Below are 27,465 nucleotides of genomic sequence, written 5' to 3' on the forward strand. Positions count from 1 at the left end.
AGTAGTGAGTAGTGAAGTCGCTCAGTCGTGTCCGACTCTTTGCGACCCCATGGACTGTAGCCCACCAGGCTCCTTGGTCCATGGGATTTTCCAGGCATTAATACTGGAATGGGTTGCCATTTCCTTCTCCAGGGGATCTTCCCAAACCAGGGATCGAACCCAGGTCTCCCGCATTGTAGGCAGACACTTTATTGTCTGAGCCACCAGAGAAGCCCAAGTCAAATTTAAATCTGCTTCGGGTTACTGGTGTAATTACTCTGCCGTTCCTTGGAGAACAGGATGGGAAGCGGGTTTTGAACTGCTTCAGGGTTGCTGTTTTTTTCAACCTGGAAACCAACATCAAGATTCTAAGTTTTAACAAGTGAACCAAAATACTGTTTTCTAAAGTAAAAAGATCAAATGATAAAATGAACTGCTATTTGAGTGTGATGGTCACTGAATGAAGACTTAAGTTCACTCGGGAGACGGTGAGGATGAAGACTGAGTCACACTGGAAATGAGTTTGAAAGGGGAGGCTGGAACTGAACCGAGTGGTTTTCATGGAAAGGAGGAGCTCAAGAACTAGTGCTTGGCTGAGAGGAAAGAAGGGAAAGGAGAAGCAGCCAGGACGGGAGAGGAGCTCTGGGTCAGCCGCCTGCCACCAGCTCGCCTGCCCCCAGCCCAGGGGGTTGGGTCCCTCCTGCCCACCATCCTCACAGCTGGACTGCCCTGAGCCTGAGGCAAATCTTTTATCTTCGCTAAAAGCACCATAAAATAATGTTCTTCCTTTTTTGGTCTCCACCCTGTTACTCTGGAATTAACTTTATGAAGTTTCTAGAAATAGTGAACAGCTCAAAACCACAATTTCTTTGGCTACTAGGCGGTGCCTGGCAACCTACAGAGATTTTTTTTTTTTAAATGAGGGGATAGTCAGGACCCAAAATGGTCTGGTTTTTCTGTGGCATAGTTATAATTATGCCTTATTCCAAATACTTTCCAGGGTTTTTCCACTATCTTCAAAACTTAAAACTACTCTTATAGGTGGGTTTGCAGCCTCTTTTAGTTACTTTCCAAGGGGATGAGAAATGATAGAGATAAGGTTGTCACCCAAGTAGCCCACACATTAGAATCTAATGACATTAAAATGTCATTCATCTACACTTGCCCAGCGTACCACAGGAAACATTCCTTGAGTATGAGTTCTGACAAGAGAGAAGATGCTTTTGTAAAACCATTACCTCTGAGGTCTTATGACTCCACATAATGGGCCAGACAGACCGACTCCCCTGGTGCCAGGTCACAAGACATAGCTTCCAGGCCCCTTTGTTCCTTCTCTCTCCTCTTGGCAGCCACAGAGAGCACAGGTTCCCCACTAAGCCACAGATCACTCCTGGAGGGGAAGTTCCACGCTGGTTGAAAAGTCACAGTCTTATTCGCAGGGCTCCTGAGTGTCTCGGTGATGTGATGGTCCCAGCTCTGCCTGTCACCCTTCCTACTCTGCCATCGCCTAACCCCACATTCTTAACCAGATTTGAAATTGGGGTGCCTGAGGCAATAGGGATGGACCTGAGATTATCACACTAAGTGAAGTCAGTCAGAAAGAGAAAGACAAATCCCATATGCTACTTCTCGCCTGTGGAATCTAAACTGTGACACAGATGAAATTATCTATGGAACAGAAGCAGACTCACAGGCATAGAGAAGAGACTCGCGGTTGCCCAGGGGGAGGGGGGAGTGGAGGGGCGGACTGAGAGTCTGGGGCTAATAGGTGCAAACTGTTAGACTGGATAAACAGCAAGGTCCTACTGGACAGCACAGGGAACTTTAACCAATCTCCTGGGATAAACCATAATGGAAAAGAACATGAAGAAGAATGTCTGTATGTGTATAACTGAGTCACTTTGCTGCACAGCAGAAGTTAACACAACAGAGTAAATCAACTATACTGTACTTCAATAAAATATTTAAAAACAGAAATTGGGGTGCCTGCAAAGACAACCAGAGCCTATAAGGGCAAAAGTATCAGCCTGTGATGTGCAGACCCCCTTGCCTTCTTCTACAGTCCATTTCCAAGGTTACTTGAGACAGTCTAGACTTAGCTGTGCAACTGGTGAGCTACATGTACTCCTAATCAAGTCATTTCCCTCATGTGGGCCACAACCAAGAATGGTTGGGAAATGAGAGGTGGGGGATGGAGGCCTGGGCTAGAAGCCCCTCAGTATTATTGTTATCTGATTTTGTTAACAGATATCTGTTATCTGTTATCACAACACCCATCTTACAGCTCTAGCTGGCAACAGCATCCATCCTTACCGGTGACTGCAAGTCGGATGTTTAGTGAACACTGGAGCAGAATAATCAGCATTCGCATGCTTCCAAGTGTAGTTTCCGAAGTGTCTTAACAGTGACTCAGATGAAAGAGAAACCATTCCCCTTAGTGACAGTAATGATGGTGTCCAGAAACCCAAACCCGGATTCACGCACTTGCAGGATAAGATGTGAATAGTGGTCTTTACAATCAGTTGCCTGAGCAAATCCTACAAAGACACCAAACACACTGAAAAAAACACATCTTTGGCCTCACTCCTTCAAACTCCTTCCTCTTCCAACCATGAAAAGTAAGCTCTTACTGTGAAGAGACGGAGCACTAGACTCTGTTAGCAGAGTACTTACAGAAGTTCAGCCGCCAAGACTTCCTAGTCATCCTTATGAAAGTCAACCTACAACTAATAGAGAACAGGGGAAATAACAATTTCTCCCGGGTCCAAATAAGCTTGACCTGGTTAGGTGGTGACAACTCAGTGCTGACCACTCTTAGCAAATGAGAGATTCCCTATGCTATGCTGGAAACGATGGTCAACCAACTGCCTCCTGGCATCCTCCACACCATGTGACCAGGGGTTGTTCAAAGGCACCCTTCCCATGGGACTTCCCTGGTGGTCTAGTGGTTAAGGGGCAACTAAGCCGATGCGACTCAACTGCTGAGCTATATGCACCACAACTGGAGAGAAGAAGGCTCAAGCACCACAACTAAGATCTCATGCAGTCATAAATAAACAAATATTTTTTAAAAAAAGCACCCTTGCCTAAATGTGCTATCAGATTTCAGCATAGGGATGGCAGTAGAGGGACCACAAACTATGAAAACCATTTAGACATTTATGGACAAAATAACCCTGATGCTTCCAATACCCCATGCGTGACTGTCCCAGAGAAAGTACCCTCAGTAATTTGCAATAAACTGACCTCCCAAAATAGAGAGTCTGTACCGGACAGCATGATTAGTCAGTCTGATTAGTCAGATACTCCAGTTCCAAGGAGACAGAATCTCAACCCAGAATCTTAGAGTGACTCAGTAGGATGCTTTGATATCATCAAGTAGAATCCTTACGCTTTCAAAACGCGTGCTTTTGAAACTTAATATCCTTTCAGAAAGAACCTGTCATAGTCATACAGCCAGCTGGGCCTTTTCTTTCTTTCTTCCTTTTTCTTTCTTTATGTAAAAATTGTTATTGAAGTATATATAGTTAGTTGACTAGCTAGGCCTTTTCATCCTCCACTTTAATTTCTTTGACCACTATGCCAAGTGATCCCCTCAATCTGCCAAGTACCTCTCATGCAGAAGAGGTTAGAAATAGCCCTGAAAAATAGGTTTCAGTTAGAAGGTTTCATGAGTTTCAAGAGAATGCCAGAACCTTCCATTTTTCCTCAGGAAATACTGACTGATTACTAGACACATTGGCTTTCTCAGATATTCTTAAGCCAGGAGGATTTGAAATATAAAGATGACATTAAAGGGAAAAAAAAAAAACAAAAACTTTCCTTCAACGCTACATTAACGTTTAAGCATTTTCCAGAAGGGTAGTTGGAAGAAACAGCTGTATTGAAATTGACGTCCATGAACTTCATATTTCAAATGTGCAGGCAAAGATGTCAGAACACAGGCTTTCCTGTGACTTCCGCAGTCTGCAGACAGCAAGCTCTGAAGCTAGAGGCACTGAAGCGGTGCACAGGGTGTAAGGCTCCCGCCTTCCCCACCCTCCCCAAACAAACAATCTATTTCTATCACTTCCAGATGGTTCTACCATGGCTATGTAAACACAGGGAGGAAAATTCACCAGAAATGATGCTAAAAATAAGAAGTCTGGACTTTCCTCAAACTTTTAGTACCTCCTGAAAAAGAACTGTAGTCCAGGCACTGGAAACAAGCGATTCCTTCCCTTCTGTTAATTTTAGTGTTACTTAATAGCACTTATTCTCTATTAATCAACACATTTTTTTTTTTTTTTGCAAATAGAAGTTGTGAAATGAGCAAAAAGAAAAGTAAATCCTTCTGTGTTCGCAGCAATCCTACATGATAATGAATAGCTGGAGCACCAGACTATACTGATGGAAAGTTATCTTTTAAGGGGAGTGTCATTATAGCAGTGATCACAAAGTTTCTGTAATTTATAAAATAACATCTTCGGAAAAACAAAATTAAAAGGCAAGAAATCCTCAAAGAGTGTATTCTCTTGTTTTTCCCTATATGCTTTCTTATAAATAAAATTCAGTTCTACCATGTTCCTGCCATCAGCAGTGCCCATCCTGTGCAACCATGCAACCTCCTCGACTACATGGTCGCTGTCATGGAATGGTCTTTATCTTTTTCTAATCCAGAACATAGCCCCAACCTCCAGTCTCTTTTAACTATAACTGACAAGACTTTTACAAAATACAAAGACTATGTCTCTTCTTGCTTCAAATCTTTCATTGTCCACAAAACGAATGTAGAGCAGATTCAAAACGAATGCAGAATCAGATCTATGACCTGACTCTGCCTACTGAGACAGACTTTCACTCTCTACTCTCTTCTTTCCCCCTCTCTTCCTGTCTTGGTAGTAAGGTCCTACCTTTTGTTTTGGCCACACCCCATGCCATGTGGGATCTTAGTTCCTTAACCAGGGATCAAACCCACACCTCCTGCAATGAAAGCATGGTGCCTTAGCCACCGGACTGTCAGGGAAGTCCCCAGATCTTACCCATTCTTTTAAGGTCAGATTAAAATTTAATACTTCTTGACCCCTACCCGCGGCCTCTGAAGGCTGAGTCTCTCAGTCCCTCTTCTGAGACCCTGCTGTCCCCAGACAGCATGGACTAGTTCTGTTATATCCATCTCTATCAGTGTCTCTCACAATAATGGTGCGCTCTTTGAAGGCAAAGAGTATGTGTTTTTCACCTCGTGCCCTCAGGACCCCAGCACAGGGCCTGGAATCTAGAAAGTGTGTGGTCAGTATCTATTAGATAAACTAAGAGAAGAATAAGTGAATGGGAAAAGAGATCAACTCTGGATTATCAGGGGGGTGAGAGGCGGTGATGCTGTCTCCCTCCCCTGACCCCCAACCCCTACCACCCAACAGAGTAACTCTGCCTTCCCCATCTGAGCTTCCATCTTTCCTGCAGCTCATAAGGTCCCGTTTGTCTGCTCTCTTGGCTGCTTCGCATCCCCAGGTTGACAGGGCAATCAGCCAGTTCTGAGTGTGATGGGATTAGGAAGGAGGAAAGGAAGGGTGGTGATTTCCCGAGTATTTTGCGAAGCTCTGTTCCGACACTTCTTACCAGTTCCTTGGCATTTCCATTCTAAGATGGCACCCTGAGCATGAGGTATAACCCCTCCCCTTCCTGCCCCAGATCATCTGAAATAATGAAAAGAGTTTAATAAGAATCCAGAATTGGGCAGGAAAAGGAGAGGTAGACTAGAAACTCTGGTAGGACAGGACTGAAGAAGGAAACCTCTGCCAAAATGACTTCTCAAAGATGAAGGACATGGGCTTCCCTGGTGGTCCAGTGGTTAAGCATCAGCCCTGCAATGCAGGGGACACCGGTTCGACCCTCGGTCCAAGAAGATCCCACATGCCCAGGGGCAACTAAGCCCGTGGCTCGCTGAAGCCCGGGAGCTGCAACTACTGAGCCCAAATGCCTAGAGCCTACACTCTGCAACAACGAGAAACCCACACACTACAACCAGAGTCCCCCTACTCATCACAACTAGAGAAAGCCCATGAGCAGCAATGAAGACCCAGCACAGTCAAATAAATTTTTAAAAAGATGAAGGACACGAGGGGAGTGGATACCAGGAGCAGGAGGGTGGCTCCTGGCACCCACCAGGGGGATGTTGGGCTCCTGCAAGAGAAACAGCTAAGCCAGTGCCAGGTCTCACCCCGTCCTTGAGCGATCAGGTCAGGAGTGGCTGTGGGTCTGAGAAATCCAGCAGAGTCCACAGGGCTGACAACACACAGGCAGATCAGAAACTCATGGGCCCAGAAGATCAGCCACCAGCACAGCCTCCCTGGTGGCTCCCCCAGCTCCAGCCCCACCTAACCTGAGAAGCACTGTCTGTAGCACATGTAGCCAGGTGGCATATCCCGCCTACTCCCTCATGAGCAGGGGGCAGTAAGATAGCATCTCTGATCAGGCTGACAGAGAATCTCACGGCCAAAAATGAGTGTTCCGCTAGACATCACCAAACATGCAAACACCAAGAAAGTCATTATAAACAAACTAAAGACCTTAGAGCACAGAGAAACAGAGCAGGCAACTCAGAACTTTAGAACCTGTATAATTTATGTTCCCTGAGAGGTTTAAGATGATACTATGCCTATGAAAAAGAATTAACTGGATACCCTGAAGATAAAGTTGGATTGTTGCAATAAAAACTCAACAGCTAGGCCAAATAACAGAATGGGCACCATTGAAGAACAAATTTAAAAAGGAAAGTTGAGTTGAGGAATTCAGCTTAACAGGACAAAAAGATTTAAAGCATTAAAAAAACAATAATAAAGGAGGGCCTGGTTTGAATCCCTAGTCGGGAAACTAGATCGTATATGCTGCATCTCAGAGCTCACATGCCACAGCTAAAGACCCCACATGTCCCAATGAAAAGATCCTCATGCCACAACTAAGACCTGGAACGGCCAAATAAATTAATAAAAATATTTTTAAAAAATAAGTAACACAGTAGCAGATCCAGAAGTTCCAATACTCATGTACAAGGGATTCCACAAAGAGAAAACATAGAGCACAAAGAGAAATAAAAGAGAACACTGTCTCAGAATTTAAGGAACTCATGAGTCTTCAGATTAACCACACCATTAAGTACTAAGCAACACGAATGAAAGGAGATCTATGTCCTAGTAAAATTCCTAATTCTCCCACCGCCAAATCTCAAATGCTTCCAGAAGAAAATAAAAATGAAACAAAAATAGATTATCTTATAAAGGAGTAAGAATGAGATGGGCTTCAGGTTTTTTCCAGGCAACAATGAACGCCAGATGATAGACTGCCTTTGTCTATCCTACAACAGCCATGAGGTGGAAGCAACTCAGCCATCCAACAACAGAGGAACGGACAAACAAAATGCAGTCTCTACGTACAATGAAGTACTCAGCCTTAGAAAGGAACAAAATTCTGATAAATTATACAACACAGATGAATCTGAAAACATGCTAACTGAAATAAGCTGGACACAAATAGTTTGAGTCCACCTACAGTACCCTGAAGGGGCAAATTCACAGACAGAAAATTGACCAGAGGTAACCAGAAGTGGGGAAGAAGAGGTAATGAGTGCTATTATTTAATGCACACAGAGCTTCTATCTGGGGTAATCGCAAACTTTAAGGAATGGCTGTGTGATAATGTGAATGTGTGCTTGCATGCTCAATCGCTTCAGTCATGTCCAACTCTGTGACCCTGTGGACTGCAGCCCACCAAGCTCCTCTGTCCATGGGATTCTCCAAGCAAGAATGCTGGATGTGTTGCCATGCCCTCCTCCAGGGAATCTTCCCAACTCAAGGATCAAACACGCGTCTCCTGTGTTGCAGATGGATTCTTTACCACTGAGCCACTGGGGAAGCCTGAATGTATACTTAACGCTACGAAATTGTACAGAGAAAAATAATTAAAATGGTAAATTTTAACACAATGTATATTTCAATACAGTTTTTAAAGAGATAAGAAGTAGGTACCTTGAATAGACCAATTACTATTGAAGAGACTGAAAGGACAAGGATCTGGATTGAAAACAGGTGACACACCTAGATGGTTTCTGCAGGCAAGACCTGGGACTTCCCTCATGGTCCAGTGGTTAAGAATCTGCCTTGCAATGCAGGAGATGCAGGTTCGATCCCTGGTTGGAGAACTAAGATCTCACATGCCGAGGGGCAACTTACTGAAGCCCGAGCACTGCAAGAAAAGATCCTGTATGACGCAACTAAGACCAGATGCAGCCAAATAAATAAATATATTTTAAAAAAAATCTGCCAGATCTGACAAAGGATTTGTATCCAGAACACACAGAGAATTCCTACAGATTAATAAGTAAGGGATAAGGTGGCTTAGACAGTAAAGAATCCGCCTGCAATGTGGGAGACCTGGGTTGGATCCCTGGGCTGGGAAGATCCCCTGAAGGAGGGCATGGCAACCCATTTCAGTATTCTTGCCTGGAGAACCCCATGGACAGAGGAGCCTGGCAGGCAAAAGTCCATGGGGTCACAAAGAGTCAGACACGACTGAGCGACTAAGCACAGCACACAAGTAACTCAACAGACAAACAACAGACAAACAGGCAAAGGATACACACTGGCATCTCACAGAGGTGAGAGAAAATGAAAAGAAAACTCATCTCACTAGTTGCCAGAGAAATGAAAATGAAAGGAATTAGGTACCATTTTTTATCCATCAGATAAATGAAAAGGAAAATTAACCAAATCAAGTGTTGTTGAAGATATGGAGAAATGGGTACTCACATACTGTTCAGATGGTCCTATAAATAAATTAAGCCACTTTGGAGGGCAAAGGAACAGCAGTTATTAAAATTCTAAATGCATGTGACCCAGAATTTATTGTAGAAAAATTGCAGATGTGTAAGAAGGAGTGTATTTTTCAAATCAGAAACAAACAGTCTAGTGATATGAAAATGGTTAAGTAATCTGTAGTATGTTATACTACAGAACTCTATGCATCAATTAAAGAGAATGAGTTAGGTTTGTATACACTGATGTGGTAAAACCCTAAAATACACTCTTAAGTTAAAAACAAAAAGAAAGTTTCAGAATGAAGCATATGGTATGAGATCATTTATTTAAAAAAAAAAAACAAAGTAAAATAAACCCACAATCTAAAACTAAAGATTTATTTAAATGCACAGAAAAAAAATCTACAGGATGAGAATTAAACTGATAATAGTAACTATCACTATGGGTAGCAGTGGGACATCAGGTATCGCTAAAGAGGACTTAAGTTTCATCTGTATATTGACTTGTTTTTTTAAATAAAGAAAATGAACATGTGTATTACTTATATAATTAAAAATAAAGACACTTAGAAAAAAAAGAGGCCTGTACCCATTAGGTCTTATCAGAAGGCAGAGTTGAAAAGGATGGTTCCTGCTGAGTACAGGCCTCTTTGTTTCTTCTTTGTAGCAAAAAAAGGCTTGCTGCTGCTGCTGCTAAGTCGCTTCAGTCGTGTCCAACTCTGTGCGACCCCATAGACGGCAGCCCACCAGGCTCCCCCGTCCCTGGGATTCTCCAGGCAAGAATACTGGAGTGGGTTGCCATTTCCTTCTCCACTGCATGAAAGTGAAAAGTGAAAGTGAAGTCGCTCAGTCGTGTCCGACTCTTAGCGACCCCATGGACTGCAGCCCACCAGGCTCCTCCATCCATGGGATTTTCCAGGCAAGAGTACTGGAGTGGGGTGCCATTGCCTTCTCTGAAAAAAAGGCTTAGGATCCATCAATTGTGACTGTCTTGGTCTTAGTATCTTTCCTGTGCTACATTTAAAAGACAAGGCATTAAATTCCCCACTCTCTCTCTTTAAGCATCTGCCTTTCTTTCTATTGGCTCTAAATCTGGGGTCAAAACTCAACAGAATAGGAAGGAAAGAACAAATGTAAAGAGGTTAAGTCATCATTTTGTTACACCTGAAGTTCAAGGGCAGGCTGTATTTGCAAAGACTGCCATAGCAGTCTCTCCTCCCACGAGCTCTGTATACCAGTGTGAGTTTGACACTCCTCCCATTGGGGGTGGGGGCGGCCATGTTCCTTCCTCTTGAATTCTGAAGGCCAGGTGACCACAGAAGTGACCTTATGTGACTTCTAAGACCTGGTTCTTAGAGCATCTTGAGGGTACTCATTTCTGGGCCCTAGCACCACCTCACCTAGGGGAAGCCCAAGCGGCTGAGATGACCACCCGGCTGAGGTCCCAGCCAACGGCAAGCACCAATCTGCCAGCCATGAGAGTAAATCAGTGGATCCTCCAGCCCCTCCTGAAGCCATCCTGGCTGATGCTGCATGGAGCAGAGATGAGCTGTCCCTGCTGCACCAGGCAAGATTGCATGAGCGAAATGACTGTTGTTGTCAGACACTGAGTCCTGGACTGTATTGATTTTTTATAAGGAAACAGACAATGAGAAGGGTTTCCCTAAAAAATGGAGCCCTGGGCAGCTGAGAGATGTCAGCAGCCACTCCCGTGAGACAGGCCAGCAACTACCTGATACAGGGAGCTTTAGATAGCATGGTTAGGAGCTGGTAGGGTGGACATAGAGGGAACATCTACATCAGAGAAAGGCAGGTCAGGTGACCTCTGAGCCTCCTCCCACAGTGAGATGCCACATTGAACTTCCTGAGCTGGGTGCTTAAGCACCTCCTAGCACCATCTTTTCTTAAAAGGGAAGATCATTTTCTCCAGTGAGATTTTACCTTTCAGAAAGCTGCCGGATCTGTGGAATGCCCATATATTTGTGGAAGTGCTCCAGAACATTCATTACGCCCTGAAGAAGATTAGCAACTTCTCCGTACTGCCTTCGCCTGGTCATGGCTCTGCAAGGAAACAGGAAGTTGAAGGTTCTAGAAAAACACTAAGGACACAAGATACAGATATGGACCAACCTAGTCTGGACTCTAAAGGAGACAGCAACTCAACTTATAATAATAAGCATTCCTGAGCACTGAATATATATAGTCCTCTGCACTGGAGGAGGGAAAAAAAAAACAGCACCAAGTTCAAATCCATAAAGGGACATGAGTAAGTTAGGGAGAGTGACAAGGACATTTAAGTAGTACCAAGTAGGACGAATGTAGCTCTAGACAGAAGTCCAAGTAGTGTGCTCTGGAGGTACAAGACTGTGTGAGTGATGAAGTCTCACTGGGTTGAGAGAGGGGAATCTGAGAAGACTATGAATTTGGGATTTGGGTTGGGTATTACAGAATAGCTGGCTTTTGACAGAGAACAGGGGCAAGCATGTTATTACTTGACAGTTATGGCATTTGAGCAAACCAAACACATCTTCCCAGGATACAACAAAGAGCATTTATATGCACTTACACATTAACTCAAATCTGTAGATTTTAAGCCAAGATTAAGCAACTCTGTGAATGTTTAGGTATGTTTAGTTTCCCTACTGCTACGGTTAATGAAGCTTAAATAAAAGAATGCTGATAAAATCAACAGTTATAGCAAGGAAGGAACAAACTATCAGATCTAAAGTTTTCATTAGGGTTGGGTTTTTTAATTAAATGTATAATTTATGACTTCCCTTATGAAGCACTTAAACAGACTGGATCAAGTTCAAGCCAAGGAGCTAGTGGCTACTGCTGCCTGGTCTGCTGGTTTGGTGGAAAGCACGGAGCACTGGGAGAAAGGGATGAGGACACTGCTCTTCCAGTCACTAGCCAGGGATCGCTGGAGCCCATGCGACATCAGGGAGAGACCAGGAAGAGCCTGCACCCGACTCCCCCAGACTTTGGATACTGTGTCTATATTCCTAGGAAGGTGCTCTTTCTCTGCCCACCCGTGAGATTATGCTGAGGTTGGGGAATTCTTAGCCTGGGAGAGACCACAGGAGCAAACAGGAAGGTCAGAATCTTGCTGGTGAAGGAGGCCTTTTGGGGCTGCTTCCTTGTGGTCAGTAACCAGCTCCTCCTTTTAATATTACTACTCATGTTCTCATGTACCATGCCCTACAGATGCTTTACAAGGCACATGGGAAGCTTCCGTCTTTGAACAAGTAGGTTGAAAAACAGTAAAGTGGGCTGGATGATCAATCAAGGATCTGTTTTCATTAGGCACCTTCAATGCCAGTGACACTCAGCCCAAGACCAGTAGGAAAACTTGCCGAGGCAGAGGTTGAGGTATGTGACTACACAGCCCCACGCCTCCTGTCAACCTCCAAGGCAGAGCTCTATCGCACGGAAATGACCCGTGTTCTAGCACCATTCTCCACAAGCGTTCCAGGTCCCCTTTAGTCTCCTCCAAGCCTCAGCTGTTTGTTAGATGTTAAGCACCTGAGGGCACAAAACAAAAGTGGTGTCTCAACATCTGAGACTGATTTGTAGGAAGTGAGGCAGAGTGGGGAGACGCTCCCAGCTGAGAAGCAAAGAAACCTGCGATGCCGTTTCCTGCGAGTCATTCATTTCCTGTGGACCCGGGGCAGACTGCCTGCGTGCTTACTCGAGGGAATCCACGCCACCCGCCAGCATGTGCAGGTGGTTCAGCGTTGTGATCGAGGTGGTCAGGTGGCGTTTGGCGTGATCTAACTGCTTAATGTCGCGGGTGATTTCCTTCACCTAAATAGTGCAAAACCACAGGAGAAAAGGGAGGATGGTTAAGATGGATGTCAACCCGTCTGGAAGTGGCCTCACAAGAAAACAATGCAAACAAAGTAAGGACAAACACACCTCAAGTCAGCCCTTGGAGAAAACACAGGTGTTCTCCCAATGCAGACCCAAAATAATTTCCAATCAGCCCGTTTACATTTAATTTGGCATTTCTTCAGCAGACTTTACCCGGGGCTACAAAATCCTCAGTTGTAAGAATGAAACGAACTTTATTCTTCACCCCAAATGGTGTGCTCCTAATAGTAACTAAGTGTGAAGCACATGGGGTCCAGGAGCTGAGGACAGGGGATCTCCTCCTGAACAAGGTCAGGAACGTACACTGCCACAAGGACATTACCTTCTGGCAACGGGGCGACTAGGTTTGGTACAAAATGAATAGTGTGAGTCGGCTAATTCTATTGAGATGTTCTTTATTCATGGAACTAGGGTTCATTGTCCAGTCTCCACAAAGAAAAATTTCTTCTCAAATTTCAAGAAGGCTAAAATGTAACCCATGCAAAGTAAGCTTAACATAGTATCATAAGAGGAGAGTCTTCAGGCAGACAGAAGGCAATTGAGGGAGTAAAATTCCTACAGTGCTGATGGTGGTGGTGGTGTAGGGGTAATCCAAGAGAAAGAAGCATTGTAGCTGGGAATGTTAGTACTGGGTTGGCCAAAAAGTTTATTCACTTTTTCATAAGATTCTTTAGAAAAATCCAAATGAAATTTTTGGCCAACATAATGTATTTCAGTCACTAGAAAAGTACATTCTATAGTGAGATGGGAACAATTCTCCAACTTTATTAACATCTAGGTGGACTTCTCCACTAAATCGTCTGAGTCCATGCTGACCAAGAAATTTTCTGAAGAGCAATTTGGTTTCCCAGGCTCTCTGACATCTGGAGCAAAGGCTAGCAGGCACAAACACTCTCCCATTAAAGACAGATCTCCCATTAAAAGTGAAAAAGCCCAGTGAGTTAAGATCATGTGACCTGAGTTTTTAGTTCGATCAACCTTGGTGAAGCTATAAAGTAAAGGTTCATGACCTGAATAGCTCAGTTCCACACTTACAATCCTGCAAGGCTGACTGGATCTTAGCAGGAAAAGGTCTCTTTCCAGGGACTTGCCCCATCAAGTCTTCTCTCTATACGACCCACAGGCTACCAAAATGTCTCTACTTCTATTGCAGGCCCTGGGGGGTAAAAAACCTATCATGTGTTTACTAAGTAAGTAAGTTTGAGGGAAAAGAAGATCAAGAATAGATAGGATATAGGAGTGTGGCCCTATAATTGGATCACTCCCTTCCCACCAAAAAAAAAAAAAAATCCCTGCCTCTCTTCCTGGGTTCCTTAGCTCTACTGCAAGTGTCAGGGGTCTTTAACTATGTTAAAAGTCAGCATCATCTGTGACGCTTCTCACCCCTGTGTCAGTAATCAGTCATTAAATCCTGAACATTCTTCCTTTGCCTCATCTCAAGAATCTGTCCCATTCTGCTCCTCCTCAGGCGCTTGCTGCTCCCAGTAGAGCAGGAGCCTAAGTGCTCAATGAATCCCCACAATCACATGACGTATGCATGACTATCACCTCCACCTCACAGTGAGGAAACAGAGGTACCAAGAGGGTAAATACCAATAACTTGTTTGAGGCCCACAGGGAGTCAGGAGAGAGGGTGGATCTGAAGGCAGGTGGTCTGATGTCAGAGGCTGTGCTGCTCACTGATGATATCAAACTGACCCCCCCACTACCACCACTGAAGCCAGGCCTGCCCCGCCCACGTTCCACATCCTGCCCAACCCTGCCGAATGGGCACTGACGAGAAGCACAGGATCCTTGAGAATGTGACCTCAGGTCTGTTCCCAAGTAGATTATAATAAGACGTAGGGAGAGAAGTTTGCGAGGATTTAGGAGTCTGTGTTGGAGAAGGTAATGGCAACCCACTCCAGTATTCTTGCCTGGAGAATCCCAGGGATGGGGGAGCCTGGTGGGCTGCCATCTATGGGGTCGCACAGAGTCGGACACGACTAAAGTGACTTAGCAGCAGCAGCAGAAGCAATCTGTGTGACCAAAATGAGTAGGAGGGAGATGACAGTAATAATGGCTTTCATTCATTAAGCAACTAACACAGCCCAGTACTATGCTCTGTGCTCCTCTGACAAATTCCTTTAGAGGTAGTTATTCTTCCTATTTAGAGTGGAAAAAACTGGTGGGCCCCTCGGTCGGCAGATGAACATATCCCTGGAGGGCACCACTGGTAGAGGGAGACCTTAAACCCCTCAGGCTGTCTCACCAGTGGGATGCAGCCCACCCCCCAGACCCAGGTCCAGTTTTCAAGTGGTATCACATGTCGTACATCTGAACTGAGAAATGGGTGATGCAAACAAATGTCAGAGAAATCCAAAATGACTAGGAAACTCTTTTGGGGAAGGAGAAGAAAAGAACTTTCCCTCTTAAAGAGAGGGCTGCAGATGCCGGGCAGCAGAGAGGGTGAGTCACTACTGTCTCGTGGCTCCTCCCGAATGGGTGTGGTGTGTCATCCCAGGGCTGGAGTTGGAGACGTTGGGTGTGGTTGGTGGCAAGGGGGAAGAACAAGTCTATTAACCAGTACACAACTGGATGACAAGTCAACCTCCTCTGCTGGTACAAGAATGTCAGGAGGAAACCTCAACTCACCATTTGCTCTGATTTTTCTGCTTTGTCTTTGATATCTTTGATTTTTCCAAAAAGCTGCTGTATGGCTTTCTGGGCCTCTTCAAGCGCCTAGAATGAGAGGAATAAATGAAACACAAAGCAGCACTAGCCCCTACACTGTGATCAAGTGCAGCCTCAGAGGAAAACGCCTAAAGCTCTCTCGCTTCGTTGCACTTGTGTTGACGATTTCACCTGAGATCTGGGCAGCAGAGACAAAGGGAGTCCAGCATGTGGATACAGGCAGATAAACATTCTGGAGAAGGCGATGGCACCCCACTCCAGTACTCTTGCCTGGAAAATCCCATAGATGGAGGAGCCTGGTGGGCTGCAGTCCATGGGGTCGCTAAGAGTCGGACACGACTGAGCGACTTCACTTTCACTTTTCACTTTCATGCATTGGAGAAGGAAATGGGAACCCACTCCAGTGTTCTTGCCTGGAGAATCCCAGGGACACCGGAGCCTGGTGGGCTGCCGTCCATGGGGTCACACAGAGTCTGACACGACTGAAGTGACTTAGCAGCAGCAGCAGCAGCAGAACAACATTCAGGGTTCTTGCCAAGTTGAATCATAAAGTTTCAATTTAAAAACTAAACTATTTCCCTCCATCTCAGTGAACACTACACATACTGATGACAACAAATAAATAGGAATGCACATCTGCGTGTGTGCATGTGCACACATATACAGCAACCTTCAAAAGCCTGCAGAGACACAGAGGTGGCTCTAAGTTGAGGGCAGGAGATGCTCCAGATTTTGGAAGTTCCAGAAGATGGAGCCTTCAAAAAAAAAAAAAAAAATCACAGCTGTGCATGGGGACTCCAGAACTGTGGCCAACCTTAAAGACATTTTTAGGTACTCCACTTAAAAATCAAAGAACTTACAAAGGGACACAGAAAGCTAATGGTGAGCCAAATGTTTCCACTGAAATAAAACCCGACGAAGATGACACCCATGAAAAGCATTACAACCCACAGCTGTAATTGTGCGAGTCTGAGAAGGAACATCTGCGAAGTGGAGAAGGTGCTCAGTTGCACACTAGTAGAACACACATACCAGTGCGGGAGGCAGTGGCCTGAAGAACTCAAGCTTTATTTCATCAAACGCAGTTCATTTATTTTGGATTTAAGCGTGGCCTGTCTTAACGGGGCCTCCTGAGCCCTTTAAAATGTAATAAGTCTGTGTGTGGCCATCTGTGCCTGCATGGAACAAACAGCCAGCCTCCCAGAGAAGAACACCCTGACCGAGGAAAGAGGACAGCAAAGCTGTGGTGTAGGCAGAAGACAAAAGCCCTGACAGATTTGAACCTTCGCCTTCAGCAGAAGCCAGAGGTAGAGCTGCCTCTGGACTACAAACTAACACATTTTCCTTTCTGCTGAAAAACATCCTCAAAAAGCAAACTTAAGGTGGCTTCCTGGGCAGGTAATTCCTCCCTGGCTGGAAGGAGGGACTCTGTCTCCCCATCCTTCCCTGGCTTCCGAGAGGCTGCTTGTTCCGATGCTGGGACTACTTCCTCCTTCTGGAATATCTCACCTAGCGTGGCTCAGCCCTGATAGAGGTCTCTCCTGACTTTCTTCCACCTCTGGGATCGGCAGGGGTTTCAGGCTGGGGACAAGGAATGCTGAACTGCCAAGTGAGACTGTGTCTCAGCTTCCTTTGCCTGTTTGTTGCCAAGACTGAGGTGATGCTATTTGAATAAACAGCTGTTCATACCACCTCCCAGGGCAGGCAGAGTGTGCATCTGCTCTGCTGGATAGCTGAACTTGTATTTACCAAGGCTGGGGAGGCAAAGGAGCTTTTATACTGGTCATGTCTGCCGTCTGGACTAAGGTATTTCAATCATCAGACGGTTTGGTCTCAGAACAACAATTGGCATTGGTATCTGTAATTTGGGAAATGTTACCTGAAGAGGAGTAACCAGTCCAAATGGGTGATGGAATGGAACTGGGTCTCCCTGAGCAGCCCCTCAACCCCATTCCCTTCTGAAAGGACACCTCATTCAGCAACTGTGTCCTCTCTGCTTCCCACCATCCTGCCTTCCTCACTCCCAGATTCAGCACCCCGAAAACAGTTGTGGAGCAGTGACAGATCCCACCACGTTCCAGCCAGAAGGCAGGTGTCTGAGGCCTCCCTGTGCTGTCACATACCAGCTGGACAACGTCTCTGGGGATCAGTTTCCTCATCTGCAAAGTGGTGACAATGCAACCTACTTCCAGTGTTGTTGGGGGGATTCAATGACATAATAGGTGTAAAAAACTGCACAGATACTAACTAGGTCTATTTCCAGGGCTTATGACCAGCCTGGGCAAATGTATGTTTGCACCTACGGATAGATACATACATTCACACATACACACTATTCTTCCCTCTCACTCACCACCTCTAGGCCTGCCCACTGTTAAATACTTCCTATCCTCAGTCACGGCCCCAGTGAATCCATGCCCATCTACTGCACCTTGCCACCCCTCCTAGGAATTCTCTTCTTTATTTCTAATATTTACTTCCTCATAACCAGGATACCACCCCACTCCAGTACTCTTGCCTGGAAAATCTCATGGACCGAGGAGCCTGGTGGGCTGCAGCCCATGGGGTCGCTAAGAGTCGGACACGACTGAGCGACTTCCCTTTCACTTTTCACTTTCATGCATTGGAGAAGGAAATGGCAACCCACTCCAGTGTTCTTGCCTGGAGAATCCCAGGGATGGGGGAGCCTGGTGGGCTGCCGTCTATGGGGTCACACAGAGTCGGACACGACTTAGCAGCAGCAACCAGGATACAAGATTCTGCTGAGCACTGCTGACTACCATACTAACCAACATTAGAGTTCCTAAGATGATGACAAACCAAAATCAAGTTCTAAGAAAATTAAAATGTGAAAAAGTAATAAATGATCTGTTTTTGTGCCAGTGCCATACTATTTTGATTGCTGTTGCTTTGTAGTATAGTCGGAAGTCACAGAGCCTGATTCCTTCAACTTCATCTTTCTTTCTCAAGATTGCTTTGGCTATTCGGGTCTTTTGTGTTTCCATATGAGAAAATTCATGTAAGATTAGGACAGAAGACTGCCACCAAAATGAACACCAGGGAATTCACTGATGACCTTGACAGGAACGGTTTCAGTGGAGTCAAGGGAACAGGAGTGGACAGTGGTGTGACAAAGTGGAGGCGGTGTGTATGAGAGCAGGGACCAGCAAATGACACCTCAGGGCAAAATCTAGTCTGCCACACCTGTTTTTGTAAACAGTGTTGGCTTGGATCATTCTAATCCCTTTCATTTAGGTTTTACCTGTGGCTACTTGTACCACACAATAGCATGGATGGGTTTTTGTCAGAGACCAGATGATATATAAAATCTAAAACATTTACTACCTGGTCCTTAACAGAAAAAGCTTGCTGACTCCTGGTTTAACTATTTTTTTCATAAAGCTTTTGATATGAGAAGATAAGAAAGAAAACGAGAAGAGGAGAAATTGATAGGGAAGTAGATGGGAGAGTGGGTAACGGGACAATCACAGAAGAGAAGGACCGTCTGTGTGTAATTACCAATAGCTCCTTCTCACTATCCAAAATGACTCTGGTAACAAAGCATCACCTCAACTAAGGGCTTCCCTGGTGTTCAGATGGTAAAGAATCTTCCTGCAATGGAGGAGACCTGGGTTCGATCCCTGGGTTGGGAAAATCCCCTGGAGAAGAGAATAGCTACCCACTCCAGTATTCTTGCCTGGAGAATCCCATGGACAGATAGGCCTGGCAGGCTATAGTCCATGGGGTTGCAAAGAGCTGGACACAACTGAACAAATAACTTTCACTGTTTTCACCTCTACTACAGCATCTAACCAAAGCTGGAGCATAGTTAGAACTTGACAAATATTTGCCAACAGGCTTCCCTGGTGGCTCAGACGGTAAAGCATCTGTCCACAATGTGGGAGACCCGGGTTTGATCCCTGGGTTGGGAAGATCCCCTGGAGAAGGAAATGGCAATACAGTACTATTGCCTGGAAAATCCCATGGACAGAGGAGCCTGGTAGGCTACAGTCCATGGGGTCACAAAGAGTCGGACACGACTGAGCGGCTTCACTATAAATCCCGTGGGGTACTTCTCAGAAGAGCGGCAGTGCTGAGTTACTGCTCTGGATGAGCACAGCCCTCCCTAACTCCAGGCACCACTGTAAGCAATGGTTCAAAACCACAGCATCCCACTTTCTGTAACTGTTATCTATTTGGCTAATGTAAAGTCTAAGGCCCCCAATGCTGCCAGAAGTGAGTAAATTCTCAACCTACTGGACCTTCTAAAAAAATGTTTGGCCATTGTGTGAGAAAGCACTGCAGAGGCCCCTGCTGGCAAGTTCCCATCAAAAAAGGCTTACTTTTTGTAGCACAGCATCCAATTGCACAGAATTGTGCATCCAGTTCTGTGATCTTGTTGGTCACATCATGGTCTAAGGATGCGCTGATGGGATTAAAGCCTAAGTGTTCTCCACCCAAATCCCCTAAGACACATGACATTCAGTGAAAGGAAAGGCAAGAAGGGCCACATCCTATGCTTCGATCTGAGGTCTGGAGAAGTTTCCACAGTCCTTTCTCAGAGAAAGGGTTCCTGTCTCTCTTTCTCTCTTCTTCTCCATCTGGCATCCTACCAGAACTGTCTCTGCTTAAGGTACCACTTTTTCAGCAAAGAAGTAAGACTCACACCATCTTACATTTCACACTCTTAAAGAAAGATAAACTGTCTGCCAGATTTTTTTTTTTGTTTTCACGCTGGAATACTTTTGCTTGTTATAACAATGTACTGAAGTTGAGGAAATTTAATATAATTCATTTTCCAGAGTCCAAAAGGTTCTTCTGAAGTATTCACTCCATCAAGCAAGTCCATTCTCAACACCTACCCTAATATTTGATATCTAATAATCAATCGCCCTGGAGGAGGAGTGTTTTGTAGTTGGAAATATCCTAGGACCTACAGAAGGTCAAGACTTTACTTTTAAATGACCCTAAAATGTTTTTATACCTAGCTAATGAGAAAACGTGCTGAAAGAATGATTCTGGCACTGCCCCTAGACACTCATTAAAATAAAATGTGGCTTACTTTTCCATTCCAGGCCGTTTGTGGATTAAAAACAGAACTAATCACCAAAAATGTCTGCTTTCAATCCACCCTTAGCGGAGTTTCTGAATTAAGCACTGGAGCGTGGCTGCAGCCTGCATCCGAGGATGCTATTAGGAAGCAGTGACTGTGGCCGTCCTCTTTACTGACTGAGACTCTGCAAATGGGAGATTCAAGGCATCCCACTGAGCTGGCCTAGAAGACTCAGCAGAATCAGTTATGCTATCCCTGTATTTTTGTGCATTATTGACTGTAACCATTATTCTTAATTTTCCTTGCCTCCTGAAGCAGGTGCTGAATGGTCTACCTAAGCCTTGCTAGGTCATGGGCATGGAAGATAAGCAGTGTGGAACCTGGCACAGACCTCAGTGATTCCTTCTTTTTTCACCTCCTTCCCCCCGCACCCCCCTCCTCCCCCCAGCACTGTTGTCTGCCACCTGTGTAGACGGAGAGGACCTGAGCCAATGAAAATGCTTAGAGAAATTAACCTCCCCTCTGGCTCCTAGATGCATCTAATTTCACTCTGAGAGAAGTATACTGCCTTTATCCTGTGAGTCCATGGGCAGCCTTTCAGAGATTGAAAACTGAGATCCCATTTGCTGCCACCACAGGAAGGAGGAAGAGGCTGCTCATTTTCAGAACTGATATGGCTTTAAGTTCTCTGAAAAAAAAGTAAGGGGCTAATGTTCAAGGGACTGGAAAGAAAATGATATTTTCCCACTTACTCTGCTATCATTTCTGTTGTTCAACTTTCCGTCTGTCAGTTCCCTTCCTATTGTTTGGAAAGGCCATGCACAGTATTAGTAAAAAGCAGGGGGTTCTTGAACCAGCAGACAGGGATTCAAATGCCAGTCTTGCCACTTACTGCATGATTTCTGTCCAGCCACTCAACCTCAGCATCAAAGAGGCACAGACTCATCATCCCTAGAACAAGGACAATAGTCCCAACCCAAAGACTTGTCAGGAAGGAAAACAGGGCTTAGCAGTGAACACCTTGGGTACTGTTTACTCAGTACATTGCCTTCCTCCTGGGAGTTTTCCTCTATGTTCTAACAGAGTTGGCTGTCCCAGAGGCAGACCAGGACCAAGCTGGGCCACTTGGAACTTTTCTGTGATTTTCCACAATAAATTGGGAAACAAAGTTCATCTCTTTCTGGTGAAGGCAGCCCCAGGATGTGAAATTAGGGTAGATGGTAGCTGGTCTCCAGGTCGAGACGATGAAGCTGACACCTGGAGAGACAGACCCAGAAAGATCCAGGGCCATATTCCAGGGCCACCTTCCGTTGTTTGATAAGCCTGGCAGCAACACTATTCTTTCACAGGCTACTCAAAACGACACAGTTAGCCTTCCAGGGACTCCCCTGGTGGTCCAGTGGCTAGGACTCCACAATCCCTGTGCAGGGACCCTGGGTTTGATCCCTGGTCAGGGAAGTAGATCCCACATGCCACAACTAAGACCAGGAGCCAGCCAAATAAATAAATAAATAGAGCCTTCCAGGCGATCCTTTCGCCTAAGCCAGTCTGAACTGGACTTTGTCTTTTGTCACCCAGAGAGTCCTGATGGAAGACTCAGTTCATCAGTGGGGCTCACTAATGGTAATTATTATTATTCCCTGGTTTCCCAGATGGAGTGTGACATTTCAGATGAGACTATCCCTCTAAGAACAAAGGCTGATGACCCATATTTTAGAGCTTTGCAAGTAGGCTGGTTAAGTCCAACATCTGCAGGGCACACAGAAGGGCGGCTCAAGGATCTGGGAATGATCTCGCCAAATCATGTTGCAAATGAGCCATTCTCCAGGGGAAGAAAACTTCAATCTCTTGCTCACCCCGTCAATAAAAAGTGAGTGTCTATTGCCTATACTAAAGCTAGATACTGAGAGAAAAAGATTGCTAGATGGGGGACGTATCTTTAAAGAGCTTGTGAGGGATACACAAGAAATATCAATAGAAGTAACTAGAAGATGAGATCAATAGAAAGAGGTATAAATGCCAGAATCATTTGGAAAGCAAGGGATTCCACGAAAACATTGCAAAGGGCGACCATATCTGATGAGGCCTAAACCGGGGCACCCTGGACATCCACTAAAGGCAGACATCTAGGGGTGAGTATGGAATGGCTCTTCTTTTGACACTGTTGGCTGGCCTGGCACCACTGAGAACTGTTGCTATGGAAACAAAGCATCCCTAGCTGAAGGAGAGGTGCTTTAAAAAAGTCTCAGCAATAAAAATAAGGCAGCCTGTGCCCCAAGATCGAGCCAAACAGGAGCAGAAGCTCCAGGAATCTCACTGCCGTGGATGGCTGCATGTGCACAGCATCACGATCCTCTGAGGCCTCGAACACACCAGGTACCTTCCAGGTCCAGCAGCCCCGGTCAAATGCCAGATGGGCACCCATCAGTGGCGAAGCACTAGATGCTAATACAAATTCTTCCACAGCCCATTCAGAAACCCTGGGTATAAAGAGGCTTTATTCAAAGCACAGATTTCTTTCCAAGTTTGGGAACCAAAAGAATGTAAAGGGCAAAAGGAGTAATTTTCACCTTATTTGTTAAAAGGCTCTGTTCCACCTAAGTTACTTTAATTTATGATTTCTGCAAACCACATCCCCAAAGATGTGAACCAAAGGGTTCATTTTTATTGTGTTTAGGAAACAAGCCAGAAGTTAAAGTCCTAAGACGGGGCTGGGACACAAACTCAGCAGTACCCAAACAAGACTAAACATTTACATTTTACAATTCTGCGTATATCTGTTATCGCCCGTAACTTAAATTCTGTTTGCCCTGAAATAGTGGGGTGGGGGGAATGTACTCAAGCACAGCTTCCTTTGATGAAATGTAACCCCTGAGGATGAGCACATTTAAAGCAGCAACTCCAAATGCAGCTGGAGAAGGAAAAGTTCAAACAAGAGTCTCAGCTGCTTTTGCTGAATAAAAGGTACAGAAATTCAATACTTTAGAAGACGGGGCATATTTAAAAGAACAATCTGCTCAGGTTTAACAAAGGACTACTTCCTGCTAGGACTTCCCAGTTGCTAAGTTAAATTCAAATCCTCCATATTTTACCATCACATCCAACTGCAGTCACTGAGTAACAAATGCTCATCTATACTACGGTCTTCATTCAGGGTTGCCTTCTGGATGTTCCTTCAGCTGATTTTTTTTTATAGCTCCCTTCTTCCCAGGTGGCTCAGACGGTAAAGAATCTGCCTGCAACACAGGAGTCCCAGGTTCAATCCCTGGGTTGGGAAGACCTCCAGAGAAAGGCATGACAACCCATTCCAGTGTTCTTGCCTGGAGAACCCCATGGACAGAGGAGCCTGGTGGGCTATAGTCCATGGGGTTGCAAAGAGTCAGACACGACCTAACGACTAACACTTCCACACTTTCTGTACCAAAGCCCTTTAGGCTACGCTCCCCTCCTACCACCACAACTGCAGGCTTCATCTGGAAGACTGTCTCTCCCTGTTCCACTTCCCTCAGGATTGGCTCCCCTGTGCTCAGGACCACAGGTAAGCAGTCAATACTCAATTCTCCCTTCCTGCCTGCCTGGAGCTCTTCTCCTAGTCCAGCTTTTTCGTGCTGAGAGGGGCCCAGATGGTTAACGAGGCCACAGTCAAGGTCACTGTCTGGACTCCCCTGTGAACCAGTTAACTTTTCAGGTTCCACAGTGGAGAAAAAGTGGTTCCCGAATCTGCTTTTTAAATTTGTCACTGTTTAAAAAAAGAGAATTTGGTACACACCGGTATGTGTGTACCTATCCAGAAGATCTGGACACTGGGACTTCCCTGGTGGTCCAGTGGTTAAGAACCTGCTTTCCAATGCAAGGGATATGGGTTCCATCTCTGGCTGGGGAACTAAGACCCCACATGCTGTGGGCAACTAAGCCCCTGTGGCACAACTGCTGAGGCTGCATGCCACAACTAGAGAAGCCCACATGCTGCAGCGAAGACTTGGCACAGCCAAAAAAAGAAACTCTGAATCCCTTGTTATTAATAGCTCACCCAGTGTGCTCTGGGGGAAGTCATAACACAGATGTGAGCCTGTTCCCGCACCTGTAAAACAGGGAGAGTAACATCTAGGTGGCCTAATGCACATCTTCGTGAGGATGAAGTAATTGATGCAACATTTTGCAGAATGTAAGAGAAACATGTTTATTTGTTTTGGGGAGGTTTTTTTTGGCCATGTGGCTTGTGGGATCTTAGTTCCCTGACCAGGGATCGAACCTGGGCCCTGGCTGTGAAAGCGCCGAGTCCTAACCACTGGACTGCCACAGGGAATTCCTCAAAATAAACAAGCTTATCTTGTAATAAAACATTAGCATTGCAGATTAAGACAAAAAAGTAAAAACATACCTTCTGTCTAAGCAACTCAAAATGTGCCTTCACTTATAGTGAATCAATTGAGAATGACACATTAGGCCTCCAGTCTTCCTTCTAGAGATCTGAATAACCACAGGGTTGACAAGTGTACTCAAACTGGACCACAAGATGCTAACTGAGAAACCCAAATCTCCAAATATCAGTATCTCCAAGTATTCAATGAAAAAGAAAGTGTAGCACCTGGCCTAGCATAAGTGATATTATCATGTGAATAACAGTTGGCTATCTATCCCTACTGCTGTCACGTGACTAAGAACAAGAAAATTCAGAAGCGACAAGTGTGACAAGAAGACAAGGGTCACTAACTAGATCAGAGATGGAATAAAGACTCCCTCAATTTACCTCTTCTGTTTTATAAAAGATGGCATTTGGACCATCAGATTTACCTGTCAGTAAGTATATCTCTAGAGCAAACACCGTCCTCTGGTCAGGGGCTGTTATGAGAGTGACACTTATGTAGATTGCCCAACATGCAAATTCTAGGCGTCACATAACACAGAGGTGAACATGGCATCTGCTCAGAGGGTCCACAATATAACATGGAAACAAAACCCAGAAATGCTGGCATGTGATCCAATGCTGTATGAATTTTAGAGCTTTGATTTAGACAACTACAGAACACCAAACAGACTAAAAAGGCATTACCTCTGGTTTTGCAAAACTAATCTCCTTCCAGAGACCTCGGAGTCCAAACTAGAGCAAAGGCGATTTTATAGCTATGTTACAGACTCCTGAAAACAGGGATTTATGAATGGAAATGTTGACAGAACCACCAAAGAACCAAATTCATGCTGCTCTAAATTCTGTATTTCCATGGATGAAAGAGGGGAGAGGGAAAAAGGAGGTCAAGTTCTTACATGAAGTAACAGAGTTTCAAATTCCCATTCATTGTTTAAACACACCTGGATGACTTCTGTCAGGGATCTAAAACCCAGAAATCTTCACCCTGTCAGCAGTTATACTACGATTTTTCTAATGGGTAAACAGACTAAGGATGGAATTTTCCTTCCATCACTAACAGCTAGCAGTCAAAAGTAAGAGTAACCTGGCCAGAGCAGCTACGGTTGTGATGAATGACATTTTCCTCCTTAGATGTGGAGACTCTAGTTTAAACCTGTGACTGCCCTTAACATGGAAACAAGCAGATGGCAAAAGCTATGCTTGACCTTCTTTCTTGGCTCCTGAAGAGTGCCAATTTACATGGAGATGGCTCAGAAGAATAATAAGCTTCAGTGTTCCTTCTTGGCAATACTATTTTCCTAAAACCATTTTCAATAATCGTGTTGCACACAAGTGGGACTTGATGTATTTCTAAGGTCAGGAAGGAAATAGTCCAACTGCTGGACATGCTAACTAAAAGACATCATCCTGGCAGTTTTGTTTTGAAGAGGGCAGCAACATTATTGTTAGGTACTGAACACAAACACTTAAGCCTATAACTAATCTGAAGCACACTGTCCATATGTGTTAAATGAAAACAAAACAGGACCATATGCTTGTCAAGAGGAAACATATATTATTAAAGTCCAGAACAATATGGGAAAAATGTTTCCAAAGAGATTAAATATTGAAATGATTAAAAAGTGACCACGTGATCCAGCCATTCCACACCTGGGTATGTACTGTAAGGAAATGAAAGCAGGGACTCAAACAGATATTTGTATGTCAGTGCTCATTATGGCACTGGGCCAGGGACACACGAGTGGGTAAACAAAACGTGACATGTATATGCCGTGGAATATTATTCGGTTGTGAAAAAGGAATGAAGTTTTTGAACAGGAATGGGAATCCAAGATAATCATGCCAGAATTCAACAAAAAAGGACAAAACACCATGATCCGGTAGGTATTTAAGGAGGGTTAAATACTTAAAACAACACTAAGCTAATCACCAAATGGAAAAACCATATGCTCACATCTGAAGAAGATGCAAAGGGGGCTTGGGTTCAACCCCTGGTCAGGGAACTGGATCCCACGTGCACAACTGAGAGTTCCCACGCCACAACTAAAGACGCTGTGTGCCACAACTACAACCGGGAACAACCAGATAAGCATATAAATATTTAAAAAGAAGAAGAAGGGAATGCATATAATAAAATTCAACATCTCTTTTTCTGGCAAACAGGGTTAGTGAACCAAGGTCATGAGGATATGTCCTTCACACAAAATTTGGAAACGAGAGACGGACACATTCAGCATCACCTCTAGAGAAGGACCTTTGTTTTGTTCACTGTATTATCCCCAGGCCCTGGAACAGAGCCCACCATGGAGAAAGCACTAACTTTCTGTATAAGTGAATGAACAAGTATATGAACACTCACTGTCACTAAAATCAAGAGCAAACTGCCTCTCATTCCTACTTACTGAACACTGAAATACTATTAACAGCATTTCTAAAAATGTTTAAATCTCAGGATCTCTTTATACTCCTATCGAGTATATTACTGAGGATCCCAAAGAGATTTTGTTTATGTGGGTTACAGCTATGGATATATACCATACTGGAAACTAAAACTGAGAAATTTAAAAAACATTTATTAATCCATTAAAAAAAATACTAAACCCATTACATGTTAATATAAATAACATGCTTTTAAGAAAAATAACTGTATTTCTTCCAAACAAATTTGAGAGGGTGGCACTATTTCATACCTCTGCAAACATCTTTGGTATACATTTTAACAGACAC

At 44.6% G+C, this 27,465-nt stretch overlaps 1 protein-coding gene across 1 annotated transcript in view; it reads right to left on the reverse strand.

Moving 5' to 3' along the window:
* Nucleotides 1–27,465, reverse strand: part of VPS53 (vacuolar protein sorting 53 homolog (S. cerevisiae)) — a 124,675-nt gene that overhangs the window by 80,870 nt on the left and 16,340 nt on the right. The window contains exons 5-7 of the mRNA XM_010861355.1: nucleotides 15,278–15,364; nucleotides 12,462–12,577; nucleotides 10,712–10,831 (exon numbers count right to left, since the gene is read on the reverse strand). Coding sequence (XP_010859657.1) covers nucleotides 10,712–10,831; nucleotides 12,462–12,577; nucleotides 15,278–15,364 — 323 coding nt within the window. The remainder of the gene's footprint in view (nucleotides 1–10,711; nucleotides 10,832–12,461; nucleotides 12,578–15,277; nucleotides 15,365–27,465) is intronic.

Source organism: Bison bison, unplaced genomic scaffold (genome assembly GCF_000754665.1).
Source record: "Bison bison bison isolate TAMUID 2011002044 unplaced genomic scaffold, Bison_UMD1.0 scf7180017864472, whole genome shotgun sequence".
NCBI classification, from domain to species: domain Eukaryota; kingdom Metazoa; phylum Chordata; class Mammalia; order Artiodactyla; family Bovidae; genus Bison; species Bison bison.